Genomic DNA, 20,599 nt, shown 5'->3' on the forward strand with positions numbered 1-20,599 from the left:
GTTTCACCCCCTCTGCTACCGGGACTGTTGCATCGTTGCATCGGCTGCATGAACACGCGCAACCGAGTCAGGGGATGACTCGCCACGTTTTCTGCATGCCCAACGAACTGTATTCCCTACATAATAGAATACCCCCGTGCAGTTGTTGGCTGTAAGATCTTGCATCAGCCATCCCCTAATCTCCCGCCTTTCTCACCACGCACGCCGGCTTTTGGTGCTCACCACGGCTGCTTGTTCTCTTCTTGCTTGACATTGATAACACGCTCGTTCGTCAAGATGGTTTTTAAACGCGATAGTCAAGAGCTCGACGACGTGACCCCAAAGAAGTCGCCGGAGCAAACGTTCACAAATGTCTCGGAGGAGGTTGATCCTGACGCCTTTGATCGGTCTCAACTGGCCAGACTGGGCAAGAAGTCGGTTCTCAAGGTAAGCTTGAATCATTATTATTGTCTCTCATGCCACTTCTCATGATGGAGAAGCTTGAACAAGGCAACACCCTATCCTCCCATTGGCATTTACGAGAATACTAAACAAGACTTCTCTTTGTGCAGCGCAACTTCCGCTTCTTGACCATTCTGGGTTTCAGCTGTGCCATTCTCGTGACATGGGAAGGCACACTCATGAACTTTGCCCCCGGCCTGTCAAATGGCGGTGCTGGAGGTCTCATCTACGGCTTCATCTTCGTCTGGATCGGTAACATCAGCGTCTTCTCAACTCTATGTGAACTCGTCTCTATTGCACCAACGTCGGGTGGGCAGTACCATTGGGTCGCTATGCTCGCTCCTCGATGGTGTTCTAAGTTCTTGAGTTACATCACCGGCTGGTTGACCATTGCTGGCTGGCAAGGAACTTCTGCCGCTGCCGCTTTTCTTACTGGTACTATGATCCAGGGTCTCGTGACATTCACGACTCCCTCATACAACGCTCAGACATGGCAGGGAACACTGATGCTCTGGATGTGTGTTCTGATTGCCGTCTTCATCAACACTGTCGTCAGCTCTATGCTTCCTAAGCTTGAGGGAATGATCCTCATTCTGCACATCATTGGCTTCTTCGCCGTTCTTATCACTCTGGTCACTTTCGGTGCCCACGGCGATGCGAAGAGTGTCTTCCTCGAGTTCCGAAACGAAGGCATGTGGCCTACCCAGGGTCTATCATGGTTTGTCGGTCTGCTCGGTTGTGTATTTTCCTTTGCTGGTAAGCCTCGATTCCTTCCTCATAACCTTTCACCCAAAGACTAACATGTTTAGGTGTCGACTGCTCTTTCCACGTAAGGTTTCCTGTTCCAGTATCATATTGATCAATGATACTGGCCAATCCGTAGAAACCCGAGGTTGCTAACCCGAGTAAATAGATGTGCGAGGAAGTCAGAAACCCTTCTGTGGCAGTCCCCCGATCGATCATGACCAGTGTTTGCATCAACGGCGCTATGGGTCTTGCCATGATCATTGCCATGCTATACGGTGCTACCGACATCGACAAGGCCATCAACTCCCCGACTGGATACCCTTACATCGAGATCTTTTATCAGGCAACCGGCTCCAAGACTGGAACGGCTGTTATGACGTCCTTGATCATCGTTATGACCCTATCCGCTATTGTTGGTGTCATCGCCGCCTCCTCTCGTATGTTCTGGGCCTTTGCTCGAGACCGTGGCGTGCCTTTCTGGTCTACTATCTCCAAGGTAAGTTCCATGTACCTCATTTGAAATACCCAAGACTCATCAATATTAGGTTGATCCTCGAACCAACGTTCCTGTCTGGGCCATCACCGTCACCAGTGTCATCTCGTGCCTCATCGGTCTCATCAACATCGGTTCCACGGTCGTTTACAACGCCATCATCTCCGTCGCCGTCTCTGGCCTATACTCTTCCTACCTCATGTCGGCATCTCTCCTGCTCTACCGTCGATGCGGCACGGGCTACAAGATGCCTGACCCCAGTGCACTCCCCGCTTTGGCCGACACCACTGCTGGCGAGGGCCAGACTCTGGCCTGGGGTCCATGGCACGTCCCAGGTATTTTCGGCATTATCAACAACACGTTTGCATGCCTTTTCATGATCATCATCTGGTTCTTCAGCTTCTGGCCCCCTCAGACTCCTGTCGACGCCGCCTCCATGAACTATTCGTCTCTGATGACAGGTGGAGTTACCCTTCTTAGCATTGTGTACTACTTGGTCTGGGCCAAGAGGGAGTACAAGGGACCTCAGATGGAGGTTTAGGTCGAAGCATTTCCAACTATAGCATAGCATTGTGTAGTTAGCAGCATCTTAGCGGTCAATAGAATGTCTTTACCGGCTCACGTACGCCATGTATGCGCAATCAATCGCCAAGTCGGCGAGTGAAAAACCTTTTCCTATCTGAAACGAGGCGACATATTGCCATTCTCCAAAGTTTCGACCTGGGGAAGAGGAATGCTCTAACACTTAACCCACACCAGCTAGGTCTTGATTCATGGCCCGAATACTCTCAAGATGGCAGGCGAGACGCATTGCAGGCCCTTTATTAAAACGGGGCTGTGTTTATGTTCCCAGAACAAAATTCTCTGGCCTCGTACGACGTTCATGGGCTCTTCTGATGGGCATTCTTTGTTGTTTCTTTGTCCTATGTCGATGTGAAGAAAGACATATACGATGAGAAGCGCTAACCTGGGCTGTTCGATAGCAGGCTACGTGCCATCAAAGCAGGAAAACAAAGGCAGACATGGAGTCATTCTAAACAACAAGACAAAGTAAAAAGGGTTTTGACTTCGCGCCAAGTGTATCAATATAAAACGATGTATCCTTCCATGTCCAAATAATATCTTCACACCGGCGAACTCAGCATTTTCTTAAGCACTGGCTCAAAAGCACCACATCCTGCGACAACAGATCAACCTGAGGTTTTCCCCCGCGATCAACAATGCCTTGCCAAATCCGCTGTTCGACCCTCCAGAGTCCAGAGGAGGTTGTAGCAAAACTTGTCGGGGCTTTTTTCTGGATCACTTTGTTGGCTGCCTACTGTGCCATACTGCTAGTTCGCTGCCTAGATGGCTTTCAAAGCTTGGTAAAGGCCTCCACCACCCCAGTGAACAAGGAAAATAGTCATCGAGATGCCGAAAAACGCCATGGATGATTATCTGCCCTGGGAAATGTCGCTGGCTCTCGCCTCAATTGTGGTTGACCGCAGCCTTAGCGATGTATCTCATTTATGTTGCGACAGCTCGGAGAGAAGCCGTTGATAGAAGAGGAATTGCGACTTGCCGCAATGTTCCTTGTCGTATCAATATGGTCTAAACAGCCCGCTCGTTGAACGAGAAACATGTATCCACACCACCCATTTCTTTTGTCATACCAGGCTCGATGGTGGAGGGACTCTTTAATGAGACCTTAACCCCTGAGCTATGGAAACCGTCAAAACGTGATCCTATCCTAGAATGAGAAATAAAATCACTGACTGAATCACCCATCCGTTTCTGAAGTCTATATACAAGTGTGTAACCAAACGAGTTTGTTGAATGTCTGTCTACTAACGCGAGGCATCATTATACCATAATTGCTAATGAATAGTTCGTACTTTATCTACATTCATTTTAAAGGGCCACGCTTTAACACACTAAGAGGCTTGTATTTTCGTAGTCATCCTGACATCCAAGAGACCGGAAAGGGTTGTTCGTGCTGATATCATGATAGCAAATCTACAACCGCAGCATTATCATATTCCTGTATCAAGTGTTAATGCCCGGTATCTAGCAGGTCAGGTCAGCCTTCATCCCCGATACCGAGCTCTTTACTTCAGCCAAGTTGTTATCATCCAGAAAAGCCACCAGTCGCGGAGTACTCTCAAATATAGCTTAGAATTATGTAGTTAGTAGCAGAGGATCTTAGTGCTCCAAAGCAAATGATAAACTTCTCATAAAGCCTCGGCCCATTTGAACAAGAGTGAAGCATCAGGTGTGACATCGGATGTGACGATGGTTGCTCCAAGTATACTTTGTGATGTTGAGCACACGCTGATGGAATCTAATTAGTGGTATGTTTGACCAACTCCAAGGGGCTGGCCTGATCTCAACCCGTGATAGATAGGAGTCGTCTCCTGCAAGGGGCGAGGCGCTTCAGAGGCCTGCCGCCAAGAGTGAACGATGAATGTCATCCAAGACAAGTCAATGCAGCTGTCCCCAAAATGAAATACATGGGAGAGGAACAAGTTCGTGTACGGGGACAAACTGAATGCTGAGGTATCCGAACGTGTGTCTTCGTTATCCCACTGGCGGATCAGTCAAGTAAGTCCCACCCGAGTACCTATGTTGCACAAGATTTCTTGTGGTAATGTTACTTTGTGTCTCTGAGTTGTGCTAATTTTAATAAAGAAAAGTAGGGGTTGGCACAACAAGTTGTATTGTTCCTAAACTAGTTTATTTCTGTAATCCTTTGTGTTCACAATGGGAGATGACGGAGCAAGGACAAAACGTGACAGCCCAAAATAGAACAAACCAACATACAAATGCATTTTTCGTCCATTCTCATGGTCTATAAAAAAGCCGTAGCCAGGCATTACCACAACCTTACCCAACAGTTCTCTCTTCACATCCACACTGACTCAACAATCCCAAGGCCCCTACTGACAGTTTGACCCCAGTTTGATCCGACACAATCGCAGGAAAGATTGAAATGAGGACATTCGGAGACGCGTACTACCGGATCTACGGGCGACAACCCGATTTTGGAGTTGTAGTCATCATCTGCTTCGTTATCCTGTCGATCGCCTCCGCTGTTGCGCAACTGATCATCTCTGTTGGGAGAAATCTGGATTTCTTTGCTCGTGTGTTCGTTCTTTCAGTGGCCGTTACCTATGTTCTTCTTCATGAGCTCCCTACAGAAGGAACGCTGATCGGAGAATGGCTGTGGTATGCATGCGACTCCCTGAAGTCCCTACAGTGGGGACAGTGATCGAGGAATGGCTGCTTGCTGTGGAGGTGTCCCCTGAAGGAAAGCAATTGTTCTGAAGCCGGTCGTTTGACTAGCAACACGGCCCAACGCCGCCTTTTTCTTTTTGTGACGACACAAGATTCGACCACATGTGGTTTCTTTTTCCGCCAATAGCTACCTCAGTGAGCTGTAAAGACAAGAAAATTGCCGGTATAGAATAAGCAATAAAACCACACATTTCACGATAGACTTTATTGCTAAGTACTAGCACTAGTGATGGCCGAGTGACGGAGCTTGATACATTAGATATACGTGTTCTGCTATCTATAAAGATTTAGCCGACTTATATATTGCTGGATGCCACTCTGTAGTTGTTACGACATGCGTTCTGATGATCCAAATGGTAGAGTAGCTGGTGGGTTAAGGTCTCAGGAGTGTTGAGACCAACCAGCATTCAAATTCGCGAGACAGGACGCCATGAGGCCTACGAAGGCTACATCGTTACATATGAGTGCAACTTATGAACAAAGGAGCTCGGTCGATAATTATATACCCTCCTACTTCAATGACTTCCCTCGTCGTCATGACCGATGACTTGTGACAACATCATCGAGAGTAACTAGGTGAGGCTTAGTCTAGAAAGACTTTACAAGCTTCTTTTAGCGGCCACGATTCTGTTTTACCGGGAGAATATGGACGCCAGGCATCGCCGCTTTTATGGAGGGCAGCTCAGGCTTCCTAAAGCAGACGGGGTAGCTTTGCTTGAATGAGCGCTGATTGCTGGACGAGTCGGGGCTCTCTATTGCATGTGGGAAACAAGAGGGACGTATATCGTATAGCTCTAACATAACAAAGAGCCCTCACCTCACCTGTGTGGGCAGCGTGTGTGCGAATCAGCGGCAAGGGAAAAGGGATTTACGGTGCGTTGGAAATCCAACTAATGTCTGTCTAGGTGACGCGGTTGAAATCTGAGGGGGAGGTCGGACTCCGGGGCCGCGAGTATCCGTGTCGGTCCCTGTCGATCCGCCCCGGCCCGTGAGACTTGATTGGCATGACCCCAGGGTGCAACGCCTCGCTATGATGATGTCACGGAGCCATCCCATCTGTCTACTGTAAGCCTTAAGAGTCCGGGCCATGATATAAGAACCATAACAACCCGTCTAAGATTATATCTGTATTTCATATCTCTATGGTTGTTCCTGGACCCGAAGCCCTTCAGGTTAATCGTCTATGGTCGAAGGGAGGTGGTCACGACTGGGCTCGAAACCTTCAAAACCATGTCCCCATCTCAACAAACTCCCCATTTCTCACTTACTCCACCATCTACAAGATTCGTAAAGCTTGCCCTTGAATTGGCTCATGTCTTCCCCGCCTTCCCCAGATCGCCGGCGCGGGGCGGGGCCGTGTTGCCGGTAATGTCCGGGTAAGGCCGGCCCGCTTTAGGAGGCCACTTGGATAGCTTCCAATCATGAAAGGTCAGCAATTGCTACGAGTAATGGAGGTTTGAGGGTCTTTGCCGATATCGGGATAGATTTATGTTCTGTGTACTCCAAATCACACCATAAAAGAGTTCACCTTTGGATACATAGCGTAGTTTGCTCAAGAATTGTATCCTATTGTCACTATGCCCTTAATCGACGATCAGAGACCCTTCCAGGTTGCCCTATTACCAGGTGACGGGCAAGGGCCTTATCTAGCTTCTTATGTGGAGCGCACTCTTGACTTGATCCAACGAGTCCGTCGAAACGTCTCCTTCAAGGTCTCCAGGCATGACTTTGGGGGTGTAGCCCTAGCTGCAGGTGCCGGAACTGCCCTCCCCTCAACAACACTTGGCGCTTGCCGACAGTCTGATGCTGTCCTTGTCTGTGGCTGTGGAGATCCACGTTATGGAATTGAGCCAGAGCGAGGCTTGTTAACCCTGCGACAAGAACTCGAAGGCTGTGTCAACATTAGACCAGTCAGATTCCCTTCATCGCAGTTAGTACAGCAAAGCTCCTACAAGCCCGAAGTAGTCGAGCAGCTGGATATCACATTCTTCCGAGATCTCACCAGCGGTGTCTATTATGGACGTCGGAAAGAGGCTGGAGATGATGGAGAAGCATACGACACTACCCCATACTCTCGACAAACAATTGAACGAATTGCACGGTTAGCAGGTACTTATGCCATGCAGTTCAGCCCACCCAAGCCGGTTCACTCTATTGATAAGCATAATGTCATGGCGACATCACGGTTATGGCGATCCGTCGTGGCCCATGTCTTCGAAAACGAATTCCCCCAAGTCCCATTACGCCATGTCTTGGTGGATACAGCGTCCATGATACTCTCTTCCGATCCGCTCAGCTTGAACGGCATCATTCTCACCGAGAACATGTTTGGAGATATTCTATCTGACCAAGCCGGTGGAATTTTGGGATCTCCGGATGTCCTAGCGTCTGCTGCCGTATCTGCTATCCGACGAGGCGGCTCCCGCGGAACGCCTGGAATCTTTGAACCCTTCAACCTCAACCCCGGGGGGAAAACAGTGGGCCCTCTCGGTAGCATACAGGCAGTGGGTCTGATGCTGGAACTATCCCTAGGCCTGGCTGCCGAGAGTGAGGCCCTGTCCAAGGCAATTCGTCGGACCTTGGACCCCATTGAACTGGTCGGATCGGATACCAGAACAGTGGACCTTGGCGGCTCAGCAACAGCGGACAGCTTCATGGATACTCTGTTACACAATCTGGATTACTACCTCGAAGCACTCAACTCTGCCGAAGCTGCAGTTGTGCAGACTATTCCTTCACTACCTGTTACGCCTGAGTCCTTTAAAATACTTTCAGAACGGCGTCCGATGAGTCTCATTGAGAAGATCCTCACTCATGCTGGCGTCGGCCTCACGAAATCTCATGTTGAGACAGGAGAGATGATTTGTGTCAAAGTTGACTGGACAATTACATCGGAACTACTCTGGGCTGGCATGGAAAAGACATACGACAAAATGGGAAGGCCACGTCCCTATCGAAATGACCGACTGTGGCTCGCTGTTGACCATACTGTTGACCCTCGCACAAACCATCAGCCTAGGCAAAGGGGTCTCATGGCAAAGGCTGAGCGGTTTCGCCGGGAAGCCAAAATTATCGACTACTTGCCGGCGAACACGAGCATCATGCACACAGATTTCACACGCGAGCGAGCACAACCCGGACGCATCGTCGTCGGAAGTGACTCGCACACTTGCTCAGCTGGAAGTATGGGATCTTTTGCCGTTGGATTTGGCGCGGCTGATGTTGTCATGCCCATGGTTACTGGAGAGACCTGGTTCCGAGTCCCAGAGGTTTGTAGGATCAACTTTGTTGGCAAACTACCCTTTGGCGTTGGCGGCAAGGACGTTATACTTCATATCCTCGGTCTCTTCAAGCGGAACACCATTGCATTCCAGCGTGCCGTGGAGTATGGTGGCCCGGGACTGCAGGGGCTCTCGATGGATGCAAGGTTTGCGATTGCAAACATGACAACTGAGGTTGGTGGCATGGGTGCTTGCTTTGAAGCGGACGAGGAGACCTCGGCATGGATTGCACGACGACAGCAACCAGAGCATCGAGAGGGCGGCCTTTATTTCCGAGCGGACCCTGACGCGCGGTACGTTGAGGAGAGAACCGTTGATCTCTCTGAGGTCAATGTCACTATGGCACTATACCCAAACCCAGATGACGTTGTTCTTGCCTCAGAAAAGGCTGGGATGAAGCTAGATGGATGCTTCATTGGAGCCTGCACCACCACCGAGGAAGACTTGATCATCGGTGCTCTGATTCTTGAGGCTGGCCTCCGAGCGGGCATACGACCTGTTACTCATGGGAAGCGCAGAGTCACGCCTGGTAGCCTCATCATCATCAAGCGTCTTGAGCGACATGGGCTCTTGGAGATCTACAAGCAGGCCGGGTTTGAGATTGGTGCCCCTGGATGCTCTTACTGCGTGGGAATCAACGATGTTGACGTTGCTGGTGAAGGCGAAGTTTGGCTCTCTTCACAAAACCGCAACTTTCGAAATCGAATGGGCAAAGGCAGCCTGGGTAACATTACTTGTGCGGCTGCTGTCGCCGCGTCCAGCTTCGACATGGTGGTGAGAGACCCCAAATACTTGCTGGACCGACTGGACAGAGAAAAGCTGGAGAGAATAGTGAAGGGCTCCAGGAGTAGCACGGACATCTCAGTGGTTATCAGTGAACCTGAGCCGCAGATTTCGTCTAACAAGACACCAAGTCTTCTCAACGACAATGAGCTAAATGAGCCTGCTTCTTCGACGCAGTCAATTTCGCGAGTCGTGCGGTCCAAGGTCCAACGGTTTGGAGAAAACGTGGACACGTAAGTAAACTCTCATCCAACTCTCACCCGAGCTCAGGCTAAGGCGTAATTGCTATAGTGATGCTATTATTCCTGCAGAGTTCATGCCTGGTATCGACAACGCAGACCTGGGCAGCCATTGCTTCCAGTACTTCCGCCCAAGTTTCCGAGACAAGGCCAAGCAAGGATCGCGCATCATGTAAGTCTCCGCCATAAGTTCTACATGAGTAGATATTTATCCCTTGTAGTGTGGCAGACCATGGTTTCGGCAGTGGGTCATCTCGCGAAGACGCCGTGAGAGCCTTGCAAGGTGCTGGAGTGGAAGCGGTTATTGCGAAGGGATTCGCTTTCATCTGTAAGTTTTAGGCTTGGAAATTCACGACGACCATACTAACTCGCGCAGATGAGCGAAACCAGCTCAACATGGGCCTGTTTAACATAAAACTGCAAGATCCAGAGTTCTACGAAATCGCAAAAGAAGACACGGTGATTACGATCGACAAAGACAACAAAACAATCTACATTGAAGGATATAAGAATGTGTTTTCTTATCAGCAATCAGACATCGAGGAGACCCTGCTAGACGCAGGAGGTGTGCTGCCTTTATACAGTCAGTTTGGAGGCAAGGTTTTTCGGCATATCACCATGCCAAGGGTGAAGGGCGGAAGAAAGAGGAAGGAACTTAGCAGTGGATTTACGACGGAGACGTTGAAGTGTTCACAGCCTTCGACTTTTGAGTGGTAGCAATGCCGATCGAAATGCAGGCACAACAAAGGAAATGTCTTCTACGGCAGGGTTGTTTCGAGAGGTAGCTTCATTGTGAATTTTTAAGTGATGATACGTAAGAAATGCAACCCAAAGTCTGTGGTCTTTCAATGACGTATGCATTCTTTGAACGGTCGTCCCTTGGGTCTGAATAACCCATTCAAGAGAGCAAGTGCCTTTGTACCGTGTTCATGGTCTGGCCCGGAGTAGGATGTGCGAAAGAGTGGGTCAATGAATGTTCGAGAGATGAACCATGAGATTATGGTTATAATCTCGGATGTAGGATAATACAGAGCTTGAACTCGACGCCTAGGCCCTGGTTGTGAAGCTTCATCTCCGGCTGATGCTTCTGTGCTCAGTGAGACGAATTCCTGCAAAGCCATGAGCCTTCCTGTAACTCTTTTGAGACACTTTGCAAGGATGCAACCAGGACAAGAAGCTTGGACTTGATTTGTTTCGGCTTTTTTCTCCGGGAGCCGGGTGATGGATTTTGGATTGTTTCATCCCCAATACTCTCCCGCAAGGTTCTTAACTCTTTCCAACTTTGTGATGTAGTCTCTTCATTATGTTTTGTAATACATAGACAACATGAGATGGTGCCATTGCGGTGGTACCGTCCTCGGAAGGCGAGGCCAGGTCAGGAGGTAGGTACCTAGCACGAGAATCTCAACATCTCAATAGAGCCGATACCGAAAATGGGGGGTTAGGGGCGGATGTCCAAGGCTTTTCCACAGCATTAGCATGTCAACAAACATGCAATGTCACGGTGTTCTACCGCTTGCTAGACAGAGAGTCCCGGCTGGGATCTTTCACCTTCTTCATAGGGCAAACTCCCTGTCAATCATGTCCTTATGGACCGACTACTCCCGAGTCATGATATAGACGTAAAATGCCTCAAAAGGAGATCAGTTGACGGGTTTTCAAGACAGTTCCATGCTCCAAAACAAAGCGAGGCTGGGTGGGCCATGTATATCACGGCCGGAGCTATCTCCGTGCTCCACTCTAGCGTGACCGGCGTCAAATGCCGAGAAACCGATCCCGGGATATTCACGTCATTTTATGCCATGGAAGAAATGGAAGCCCAGAGATCTGTCCTATCATTGGCCTTGGATTTAACACTTCGGTCTTTGCAACTCCGCGAGCTGCCCGGGCCTTGCAAGGTAACGTGGCACGCCGTTGGTTGTTGTGCAAGGGGCACGCTGACGGCACATCTTGACGGCAGAGAAGGTTCTATGCATTCTAGAAGTGCCAAGTCGGTGACTTCGGCAAGAATTTTGGATGTGCGCTTCTAGTCTACTCAAGTGGTCATCACATTTCAACACAAACTCTATTGCGGTCTGGCTGCAGGGAAACTCAGGGGCAACAGCTCAACCACATGCCTCGCGCCCCAACGTCCGGATCGGCCTTCACTGACTAAAATACCTCCCTGCAACGGGAAACTCATTCGATCAATAATTCAATGGGTCCTACCGGGAAGATCGCAGTCCCGGGGATCGTTATCCCCGTTCCCCTGGCCCAGTTCGGGTCCGCACATCACACTCCCGCAGGCTCCGCCGCTCTAAACAACTCATGCACGCCTCAACCTTGTTCCACCTCAACAACGTGGGGCGACGGAACCTTCATGACGGCGTTTCCATGGGGTCTTGGTACACTTACGAGCTTCATTGACTAATGGAAAATACGGTCTTTTAAAGGAGTGGCTTTCCCCTTAGTCACCAGATCTTTCTTCCCCAGATTCTCTTGCCTCCACATACTCATTGTGCCCCATTCTGCTCCATTTTCCCCAGATTCCCCAGACTTTTTACCTTGCTCGTTTGAACATTCAACATGAAATTTGACAAGAATAAGAGTCCTCAAGACCTCGAGCTGTCTGGGGTGGTTCAGAGAAGTCCTTCTCAGGGTTCCGAAGATGGCCAATCATCACCACACATTGAGGACCCTGTCTTTGGTGAGGTTTCAGAGGGCGGGCCCAACTACCGAAATGTCAGTCAGTTATGAGAGAATATCACAATGGAAGACACTAAATATTGGGCTCACACAGGTCGGATGGATCGCGACTGTTGCCTTGATGACCAAGACTCAGATCGGTCTCGGAGTTCTCTCAATACCCAAAACCTTTGATGCTCTCGGTCTTATCCCAGGTGTCATCTGCCTCATCACCGTCGCAATTACCACCACCTGGTCCGATTACATGATTGGCGTTTTTAAACGTCGTCATCCCGGAGTCTACGGCCTCGATGATGCCGGTCAACTCATGTTTGGGCGCCCAGGTCGCGAATTTCTCGCCGTCGTCTTTATTCTATGTGAGCAACAAGTCTCAAGAGATAGGATCAGCAAGTCCTCGGCCCCTACTAATGCTCTTCAGATTGGATCTTCGTCGCTGGCTCTGCAATGCTAGGCATCTCGATTGGCTTAAACTCGGTGTCAACTCACGCAGCTTGTACTGCTGTTTTTGTCGCTGTTGCTGCAGTGGTCGGCTTCCTCTTTGCCAGTATTCGTACCCTGGGGCGGATCGGTTGGATTGCGTGGATTGGCTTGGTCTGCATTATGACGGCTAGTAAGTTGATGTCCTTCTGACAGACCCGTTGCAACTGACCGGTCTTTCTAGTCTTCTGTGTGACCGTTGCCGTCGGTCTTCAAGATCGTCCTGCCGATGCCCCTTCCCCCAGCGAAGGCCATTGGGAGTCAAACTATAGACTCACCAATGCCCCAACATTTGTAGATGGCATCTCGGCCATTTCCTCTCACGTCTTCGCATTTTCAGGGACGCCAGCCTTCTTCCAAATTGCAGCCGAAATGCGCGAGCCTCGCCACTATACCCGTTCACTCCTGACTTGTCAATCTATCGTAACTATTACCTATATTACCATTGGTATCGTGGTATACTATTATTGCGGCTCTTACGTCGCATCGCCTGCACTAGGCTCGGCCGGAGATCTAATGAAGAAGGTCTGCTATGGATTTGCCCTGCCAGGGTTGATTGTTACCGCTATGCTTATGATACATGTGAGTTGCAATGGGCTTTCCCAATTCCAGCTGCTGATCGTTCTTGTGCATAGATCCCGGCCAAGTATCTCTTTATCCGACTCCTTCGTGGCACAAAGCACCTCAATTCCAACAGTGCGGTGCATTGGGGCACATGGTTGGCTTGTACTGGAGGCGTCACCATTATCGCGTACATCATCGCGAGCAGCATCCCGGTGTTTAACGGCCTTGTGTCACTGATTGGTGCTTTGCTTGGTACTTTTATGTGTTTGCAGCCGTACGGCTGTATGTGGCTTTACGATAATTGGACTGCAGGCAAGAAGACCAAATCTCTTAAATGGTGCCTGATGGTCGCTTGGAGCGTCTTTATTATCGTCGCGGGCACCTTCATGGTAGTTGCCGGCACTTACGGATCGGTGGTTGGTATCATGAATAGCTTGAAAGAAGCTGGGGCGACAGGACCTTGGACTTGTGCAGACAACTCCAACACGGCCGGTGGCCATTGATTGCAGGACGATGGTCACCGGGAGGAGGAAACGTACATAGTTGGTAGCCTAGGAAATAGCGAGCATCTCTAGAAGAAAATGAGTATTAACTCCTCATCCTCAAATGGTCTATATATGTTCTAGAACGTGTTGAAGACAACGAGGACCATTGCGGCTTACTCCTGAGAGCGACAGGGAGCGTTTGACGTAAATGACTTGTCTTCTTTCACTTCTCACGACATGCAGATGCAACGCAACCATCGAAGCTCGGGAATCAGATAAAGTCCGCAATGAAGCATCAGCCAACAGCGAGTATCAGCTAAGCGGCAACCACCAGGGTCGAAATGTTATAACTGGCCAGAGAGACTACCATGAAGCTATTTGGAATGCGACCGATTTCTTTTGGAAACGGCAGGTCAGCCCTAGTTAAGCCATTCAACCATCTGCTTCCGGATGAGAAGGGACTTTGTCCTGCCAAGCGGCAATTCCTGTAACTTGACGAATGAGAATGTAAGCGGAAAGCAGGAGCAGGACTCAAACGCCGTCGGTGGTCACGCTGGTCCAACGGCATTCAGCCCTACCCGCGCAGAACCTGTTGTCAAGTTGAACCTGGTTGCTGATTGGTGTTGTCGGACTTCTCAACCAGGGTTTCCTGGCCGCTTACGAATCTGCTATTCCGTTTAAGGCTTTATCTCCGCGCTGATTTGCATCTCGCTTGCCAGGTTAGGAGTAGTGCTGACTGCGTTGACTGTGAGTCGACGAGCTGATGCTCGGCTAAAACGAAGGTCGTGTTGGCCAACGCATACGACCTACTCCGCAGTAGACATATATCATGAGATGAAGTCTGTAGAGACAGGATAATCAATTCAACAGACTCCAAACATTCGGAAAATGGCAGACAAGCAGCAACCCTCTTTGACCAGCCTGGCTGAGTCCATTTCTCAAGCCGCGAATGCCCTCGCGGCAACGCTTGAGAAAGGCGGACATGCTGCTCCTTCCTTTGCCTTGGATAGCCTTGCAGAGTATCCAAAGTCTCCAGAAGTCATGGGTCTTCGTATGGTGTTGCTTGATGCTATCAACGATATTCACCGTCTCACGCTGGGCCCAACTGACGTATCTTTCATGACTCCTCTCTTCGTTCGTCTACCCATCAGTTTTGAAATGCCACGACTAACCTAAGTAGATGAACTACGATTCAGCCACCATGGACATCCTCAACGAGTTTGACTTTTGGAACGCTGTGCCATTGGACGGATCGGCAACACGTGCAGAGATTGCTGCCAAGGTCGGTCTTCCAGAGAGCCTTGTTCGTCGTGTTCTCAAGTACGCCATCTCTATCCGGTTCTTCGCCGTGGACCCCAACGCACCAGACAAGATCGTGCATACATCTCTCTCTGCTCTCCCCGTCAAGAATCCCCTGATGAAGTCTTGGCTTCGACACAACTTCCACGAGGCCAGACCTGGTACTGTCCATATGCCTGAAGCATTCCGGAAGTACGGCTCTGGAAAGGAAACCTGGAGCGAGGAGCCTTTGGAGAGTAGCTTCGCCGTTGCCAACGTTGACAGGTTGGACAAGCCTGAGTCGTTCTGGGATTACGTGAATCGCGATGTCGAGGGCAAGCCCAAGGGATGGCGTGCTACCAAGTTTGCTGAGAGTATGCAAGCTGCTGCCTCTGCATCATCCATCAAGATTGAGGACCTCTTGAGTACTGGCTATGACTGGGCCCAGCTCGGCGAAGCTACTGTTGTTGATGTAAGTCCTTCACTTCATAACTGGCCCTCATCGACTTTACTGACAGGCCTCAGATTGGTGGTTCCAGCGGCCATGATGCCAGCCATCTGGCCAAGACTTTTCCCAACTTGAAGTTTGTCATACAAGACCTTCCTGAAGTCAAGGCTGCTTTCGACGAGCGACTACCTGAGGAGCTCAAGTCCCGTGTCACCTTTGAAGCGCGTGACTTCTTCACTCCTCAAAACACCAAGGGTCAAGTGTACATGCTCAAAACGATCCTCCACGACTGGCCCGACAAGTACGCTGCCAAGGTCCTCACACCCCTTGTCCCGCATCTAGAGTCTGGATCCAGCGTTGTCCTAGTCGAGGTCGTCGCCCCACCAGACACTGGCGCTCTTCCCTTCATGACTCTTGGCCGCATGATGAATGCGGCTGACCTTCAGATGTTGAATGCATTCAACTCGTTGGAGCGTAGTCTGGAGGATTGGAAGGGTCTGCTGGCCAAGGTTGACAAGAGGCTGGAGATAACTTCTGTTTCTAATGTGCCTGGGGCCCTGCACCAGTTTATTGAGATCAAGCTTCAGAATTAGCGACAGAATGAGTTTGAGCGCCAGGAGATCATCGTTGAGAAAGCTCTACTTCGGGAGCATAAGTAATTCACTCTATAATCATATATTTCGTTCCTCACATTTGAGTGGATTGTGTTGTATTTCTCTCTAGTTGCCCCATTACCAACTTCCTGTTGAATAACTTTGGCAAATTTATTTAATCCAATACCCAATCGCGTTCTGTGAGATTCTTGCTCATCTTCATCAGCATAACCATTGAATCCCTGTAATTATTTATTTGACTTAGGGTCTTTGTTTAATCCTTAGTCTTAGGTGTTTACCGGAAGCATAGTGGACAAATCTAGTATCGACCAAGAATGCCCTGGGCTTTGTATGCTGGGTTCCTCTCATGTCGTCTTGACTTGGTGGCCTCAGTGAGCCAGCTACACCTCCTATTCCTATGTTCTTACTCCAATAGGAATAGGTTCATGGTTTCTACTTCAAACGCAGCGTCTTGATTTGAAGAAATGGCCGCTGACTAGCGTGAGGCTCAAGGCTTAACTAATGCGACGATGACGCACACATACGATCAGAGCGGAAAATAAAAGGCGCCGGCGATCCGCAGTCTTTCTGTCAAACCGCCCGTGAGAAGTTATAAAACTTCACTACTCGGCATGCCTGTTTCGGCTACACAGACTTAAGGTGACCTAACAGACCTCACTATGCCACACCTTGTAAGAGACAGCGTCTCCCTCTTTTACGTCTCTGAAGGCCAGGGCCCTCCTATTCTTTTACTCCACGGTTGGGCTTGCGACAGTCAAGACTTCATCTTTCAGATCCCATTCTTCAAAGCGCTCGGGTACCAAGTCATCGCCTTCGACTCGTCTGACCGACCTCACCTAGTTCCAACACATGCTGAATAGCGGGCAAATACGTCATGGAATTTTCTGGTATTTTCCAAAGTCGATACTCCGGCTACGACACATTGTCGTCAGCTTTGGACGACTACCCTCTGGCCGACTGGTGATTTAGGTCGAGGCGTTCAACGATTACCACTTCACGAAGAGTAACTGTATCACGTAGCGTCCAGGCCCCAAGTACGACTAGTTTATCCCTTAGGAATCCCCTGATTGTCACAATTCATACAAATGGAAAAGGGCTTCCGGGAACAAGTTCAATTATAACAACTTCTGCAGTAACCTAAAGTTGCTACTCAACGTTTGGGACTTGACTGGACCTGTTCCTTATAGCCACCTTGAATCCACCCACGCACGCATCGAGCACCGTTTAGTACTCGGTGACGGTGTTGGTGATGTACACACCCTGCCAGGTAGATGCCGACTCGGACTCGTCGTGGGTGAACTTGAAAACGGAAATCTGGGGGAGACCCTTTTTGTTGACCTCACCGTCCTCGGCGGCGAAGACCCTCAGATTGTAGTTGTTGGTGCCGTATTCATGGACAGAGGCAGAGATGGACGTGCCAGGGCGGATTTTGTACTTGTTGCTCTTGTCATCGTCGTATGACAGAGCCCCGATATACCAGCCGCCGTTGCCAGTCTTGCAAACCTCTCGGAGATACTCAGTCTCCTTGTCGACGTAGTACACACGGATCTATACCAAGTTAGTTGGGCTTGAGCTTGAGCTATGGGGTGATTAACAACTCACCTCGACGCCTCTGTTGCCCTTCCAGGTAATGGCGGCAACTTGCTTGTTGTTGGGAGAGACCTTGATGTCAATCATCTGATCGTCCTCGTTCGCCTCCCAAGGGTCCTTGGCTCTCTTGATCTTTTTGACCGTGTAGCTGCCGGTGCCGTATGCATTAGGAGACTCGAGGTAGCTCAACTGGTAGTTTCCCTTTGGATCGGCGTAGACGTAGAACAAGAGACTCTTTTCGCCGGAGTCAATGCCAACAACGTCGTTGGGGAGTTCCTGAAGACGCATTAGCCACTTTCCCGACCAGTGCTGTGTTTACTTCGTCTACTCACGAAAGGCATATTGCTTGACTTTGAGGGTTTACCTGGAGGTGGATTTGCGCTGGTAGACTTGGAATGCTTTTTCACAGGCGAGCTGATAGGGCAAGAATGGGCTTCTGGAGACGGCGAGGCTTTGCGTAAAGGCAGAACCTGGTTGGGAAGAGAGGTGCTGATTTGGAATGAGAAGGAAGTGTGAGTGAAAGTTGTCGATGCGGTGACTGCTGAGGATGCTGTTGGGATGGGGGAAACGGTCAGATTTATAGTTGTGCCGTCTTCCAGAGTCGTCTTCAGAGTCATTGAAGATCTAGGGCTATCTTCGATGGGGACTTCCGAGTGCTGCAGCTCGTCGGGCATGATGCTCCGGCCTCTAAGAGAGGGGTGATGCAGCGCGGAGACGACAACAGCCAATGGAGTGGTGGTTAACAGGGGAGATTTGTTCACTATGTCGGGGCAAGGTATTTTTTTAGACGTGATGTATCAGGTGGCGCGAAGTCCTCAGCTCTCAAGATGCTAAGGTGGCTTTGAGAGCAACCGTTTTCGATTCGACTCTGAATACAGTCCAACCCCTGTACGATTCACCTTCGGATACTTCAGCATTCCAATGTAGGCCAATAGAAGGAAATATTGGTTGATGGGAATAGCCATCGGCTTTGTCACCAGTGGTGAATCATACAGGGGGTGTACTGTACTTTTGCGTCGAGTACAGACGCCATGTAGGCATATTGAGAGCTGAAATGAGGCAAGTTCTTCAGTGTGGATCCCATTTCGCCTATCTCTACTTCTTCAAGGTCTAGCTGATAAAAGAAAAGTAGCATTTACGAAGAAAATATGCACTATTGGCTATCGACGTGATCTCGGCGCATTCGTGAGAACCCAGCCTGTGTCTGAGGCGCGTGCGAAAAGCTAAGCGGAGTATGATCAGTGCCAGGTTTGCCGATGAGATCTCTGGAAATTGGTGGAGAAGCTGGGAGCGACTTGCGACGAACAGGGTCTTGAAAAAGGTACAACTCATGGGAGACTCCGCGCTTGCATAGGTAGTCTAGGAAGGAGTCACGTCTCCGATGCATGTCGGACTTTCAGCCAGCCATATAGACTGTTTGTGAGGCCATCCTACACGCACCTCAAATAAAACAGGAACCCAGGAATGTGCACAAGTTAGATAGCAGCTAGCCACAAACCTAGGATGTCTTAAATCTATCAATAAAACTTACCATTGTTCACGAGGAGAAGCTTGTGACCAGAGGTCTAGCCAGGGTTTGAGTGATGTACACCAGCTCGAGCCGATCAAGCCGTGCATTCCATATTTGTCTCTTTTGCAAGCATATCCGGCAAATGATTAATCTTTTCAAAATCAGGAGTAAGAGAATACAAATAGGTTGGTATGGCTAGGCTTGATCGGGCAGCATGGGAGCTTGGTACATGACAATGGTATCAGCCAAATCAGGTGAGAGATCAAATTACCAATCGAACAGGTGTCATGGAACCAATAGAACCTAAGTAACTAGTTGCTCTGAGACATTAAGGACATGAGAATTTGGACCTCGGGGTCAAAGCGCTCGTACTTATCACATATATTAAGAAATGAGGCTGGCTGACTACCTAACATCTCTTTAAAAGATCTTGATTCATCATTTACTAGGATGCGTTGCACAGACATCTAGCCGTCCAGCTGCATCAATAGCTGTAAATAACCAGTACGTCTACTGCAGAGCTCATAGCCTCGGGCGTTATGGCGTAATGTCTTCCCTGTCTCAGCACCGGCAATCCCTGGCAATCCCTGGCTGCATGCGTGAAAGATCGGGCCATGGCCCACATTTTAACTGTCCCTGGATGTCAGCCTGCCTCAATGCCGCCACGGACATCGGGACGTCACACTCGCTAGAGTTGCCTCAACGTCTGCATTCACCAGTAGCTCTCCAGAAACGCGAGGTAACCGTCTTTAGTGACGGTGGTCGACTATGGATCCTAGTCGATTGTGTTTCATCACGAGTGGGTACCTGGTTCATTATGCTTGACCCTGCTGCCGCTCTGCGTTACGAATCAGCCACGTTTTTGCTGCGCCTAGAATCAATCGTGAAGGTACTTTTACCCCTCACAATATTTCCGCAACTGGGCAAGCTCAGAATTGTTGGCTTGAAACGAAAAGCTGATGTAGATCAATTTGAGTCCAGGCAGACATCTAGACCTCCAGAGACAGGATCATCCGAGGTGATCATTGACCATGTAGCGGCGGAAAGAGACGACTGTAGATCTACCCATCAGAAGCAAGCCGATCAGCCTCAGCGGCTAAATCTTCTTAGACCCTCTTATGGCTTGACCTGGGAAGATACCTTAGCTGCAACTGGCGGCGACGGCGATTTTGAGCAACGTGATTCACCGGCTTACTACACTGACACGAGGGTTTAAAGTTCTTCTGCAGATATTGGCATAGACATTAGGTACACACGGGCCATGACTCCCTCCTTGGCAAAAGCCTCAATATCCTTTGCCCACCCTGTACTGACTGTGAACCAGTGATGGAGAAGTATTGTTTTTGTCTTCTTATCAGTCTTGTGATCACGGGCAGGGCACAAACTGCATTGACAGTTTTTATATTCTACTGTGATGCTTTGACAGCGGTCCCTTTCTCAAAGGATAGTCAGTTGTAGAAGTTTCCCCAATTGTATTAACTTCTGGGGTTAATAGCCGAGAGACATACCGCGTAGTACAACGCCTGTGAGCATGCTTGACGATATGCCTGTGCAATGCGATCCATGAGATACGTTGTAATTCAACATTCTAGGTCGCTAGATGGACGCCCGTCCGGATGGAAAGCGTAACGACTTGCGCGAGGCGAGATCTAACCGGCCGAACATACAATGTTCTGGAACTCGTTGTCGGT

At 49.6% G+C, this 20,599-nt stretch overlaps 6 protein-coding genes across 6 annotated transcripts; 5 read left to right on the forward strand and 1 right to left on the reverse strand.

The window, feature by feature from the left end:
* Positions 1-276: 276 nt before the first annotated feature.
* Positions 277-2,305, forward strand: NECHADRAFT_70714 (uncharacterized protein; the record flags this gene model as incomplete). The annotated part of the gene is made up of 5 exons (XM_003049204.1): positions 277-426; positions 552-1,197; positions 1,251-1,270; positions 1,355-1,684; positions 1,734-2,305. 5 exons carry the CDS (start codon positions 277-279, stop codon positions 2,220-2,222), a joined length of 1,635 nt encoding a protein of 544 aa, XP_003049250.1. The 3' UTR covers positions 2,223-2,305.
* A 4,226-nt stretch (positions 2,306-6,531) lies between these two features.
* Positions 6,532-7,587, forward strand: NECHADRAFT_45520 (uncharacterized protein; the record flags this gene model as incomplete). Its single annotated transcript, XM_003049205.1, has 1 exon — positions 6,532-7,587. A coding segment is annotated over one exon (1,056 nt), but the record flags the coding sequence as incomplete, so codon positions are not given.
* A 21-nt stretch (positions 7,588-7,608) lies between these two features.
* Positions 7,609-9,974, forward strand: NECHADRAFT_95084 (uncharacterized protein; the record flags this gene model as incomplete). Its single annotated transcript, XM_003049206.1, has 5 exons — positions 7,609-9,251; positions 9,310-9,429; positions 9,479-9,585; positions 9,634-9,857; positions 9,891-9,974. The coding sequence occupies 5 exons, from the start codon at positions 7,609-7,611 to the stop codon at positions 9,972-9,974; spliced, it is 2,178 nt and encodes a 725-aa protein (XP_003049252.1).
* A 1,848-nt stretch (positions 9,975-11,822) lies between these two features.
* Positions 11,823-13,486, forward strand: NECHADRAFT_45219 (uncharacterized protein; the record flags this gene model as incomplete). The annotated part of the gene is made up of 5 exons (XM_003049207.1): positions 11,823-11,978; positions 12,037-12,298; positions 12,361-12,552; positions 12,604-13,001; positions 13,055-13,486. The coding sequence occupies 5 exons, from the start codon at positions 11,823-11,825 to the stop codon at positions 13,484-13,486; spliced, it is 1,440 nt and encodes a 479-aa protein (XP_003049253.1).
* Positions 13,487-14,356: 870 nt separating this feature from the next.
* NECHADRAFT_45431 (uncharacterized protein) lies at positions 14,357-15,787 on the forward strand (the record flags this gene model as incomplete). The annotated part of the gene is made up of 3 exons (XM_003049208.1): positions 14,357-14,602; positions 14,649-15,218; positions 15,272-15,787. The coding sequence occupies 3 exons, from the start codon at positions 14,357-14,359 to the stop codon at positions 15,785-15,787; spliced, it is 1,332 nt and encodes a 443-aa protein (XP_003049254.1).
* Positions 15,788-17,032: 1,245 nt separating this feature from the next.
* On the reverse strand, positions 17,033-18,072 carry NECHADRAFT_82925 (uncharacterized protein; the record flags this gene model as incomplete). Its single annotated transcript, XM_003049451.1, has 3 exons — positions 17,033-17,356; positions 17,411-17,674; positions 17,731-18,072. The coding sequence occupies 3 exons, from the start codon at positions 18,070-18,072 to the stop codon at positions 17,033-17,035; spliced, it is 930 nt and encodes a 309-aa protein (XP_003049497.1).
* Between the last annotated feature and the right edge of the window lie 2,527 nt (positions 18,073-20,599).

The sequence above is a fragment of the Fusarium vanettenii genome, assembly GCF_000151355.1.
Source record: "Fusarium vanettenii 77-13-4 chromosome 7 genomic scaffold NECHAsca_9_chr7_10_0, whole genome shotgun sequence".
Taxonomy (NCBI): domain Eukaryota; kingdom Fungi; phylum Ascomycota; class Sordariomycetes; order Hypocreales; family Nectriaceae; genus Fusarium; species Fusarium vanettenii.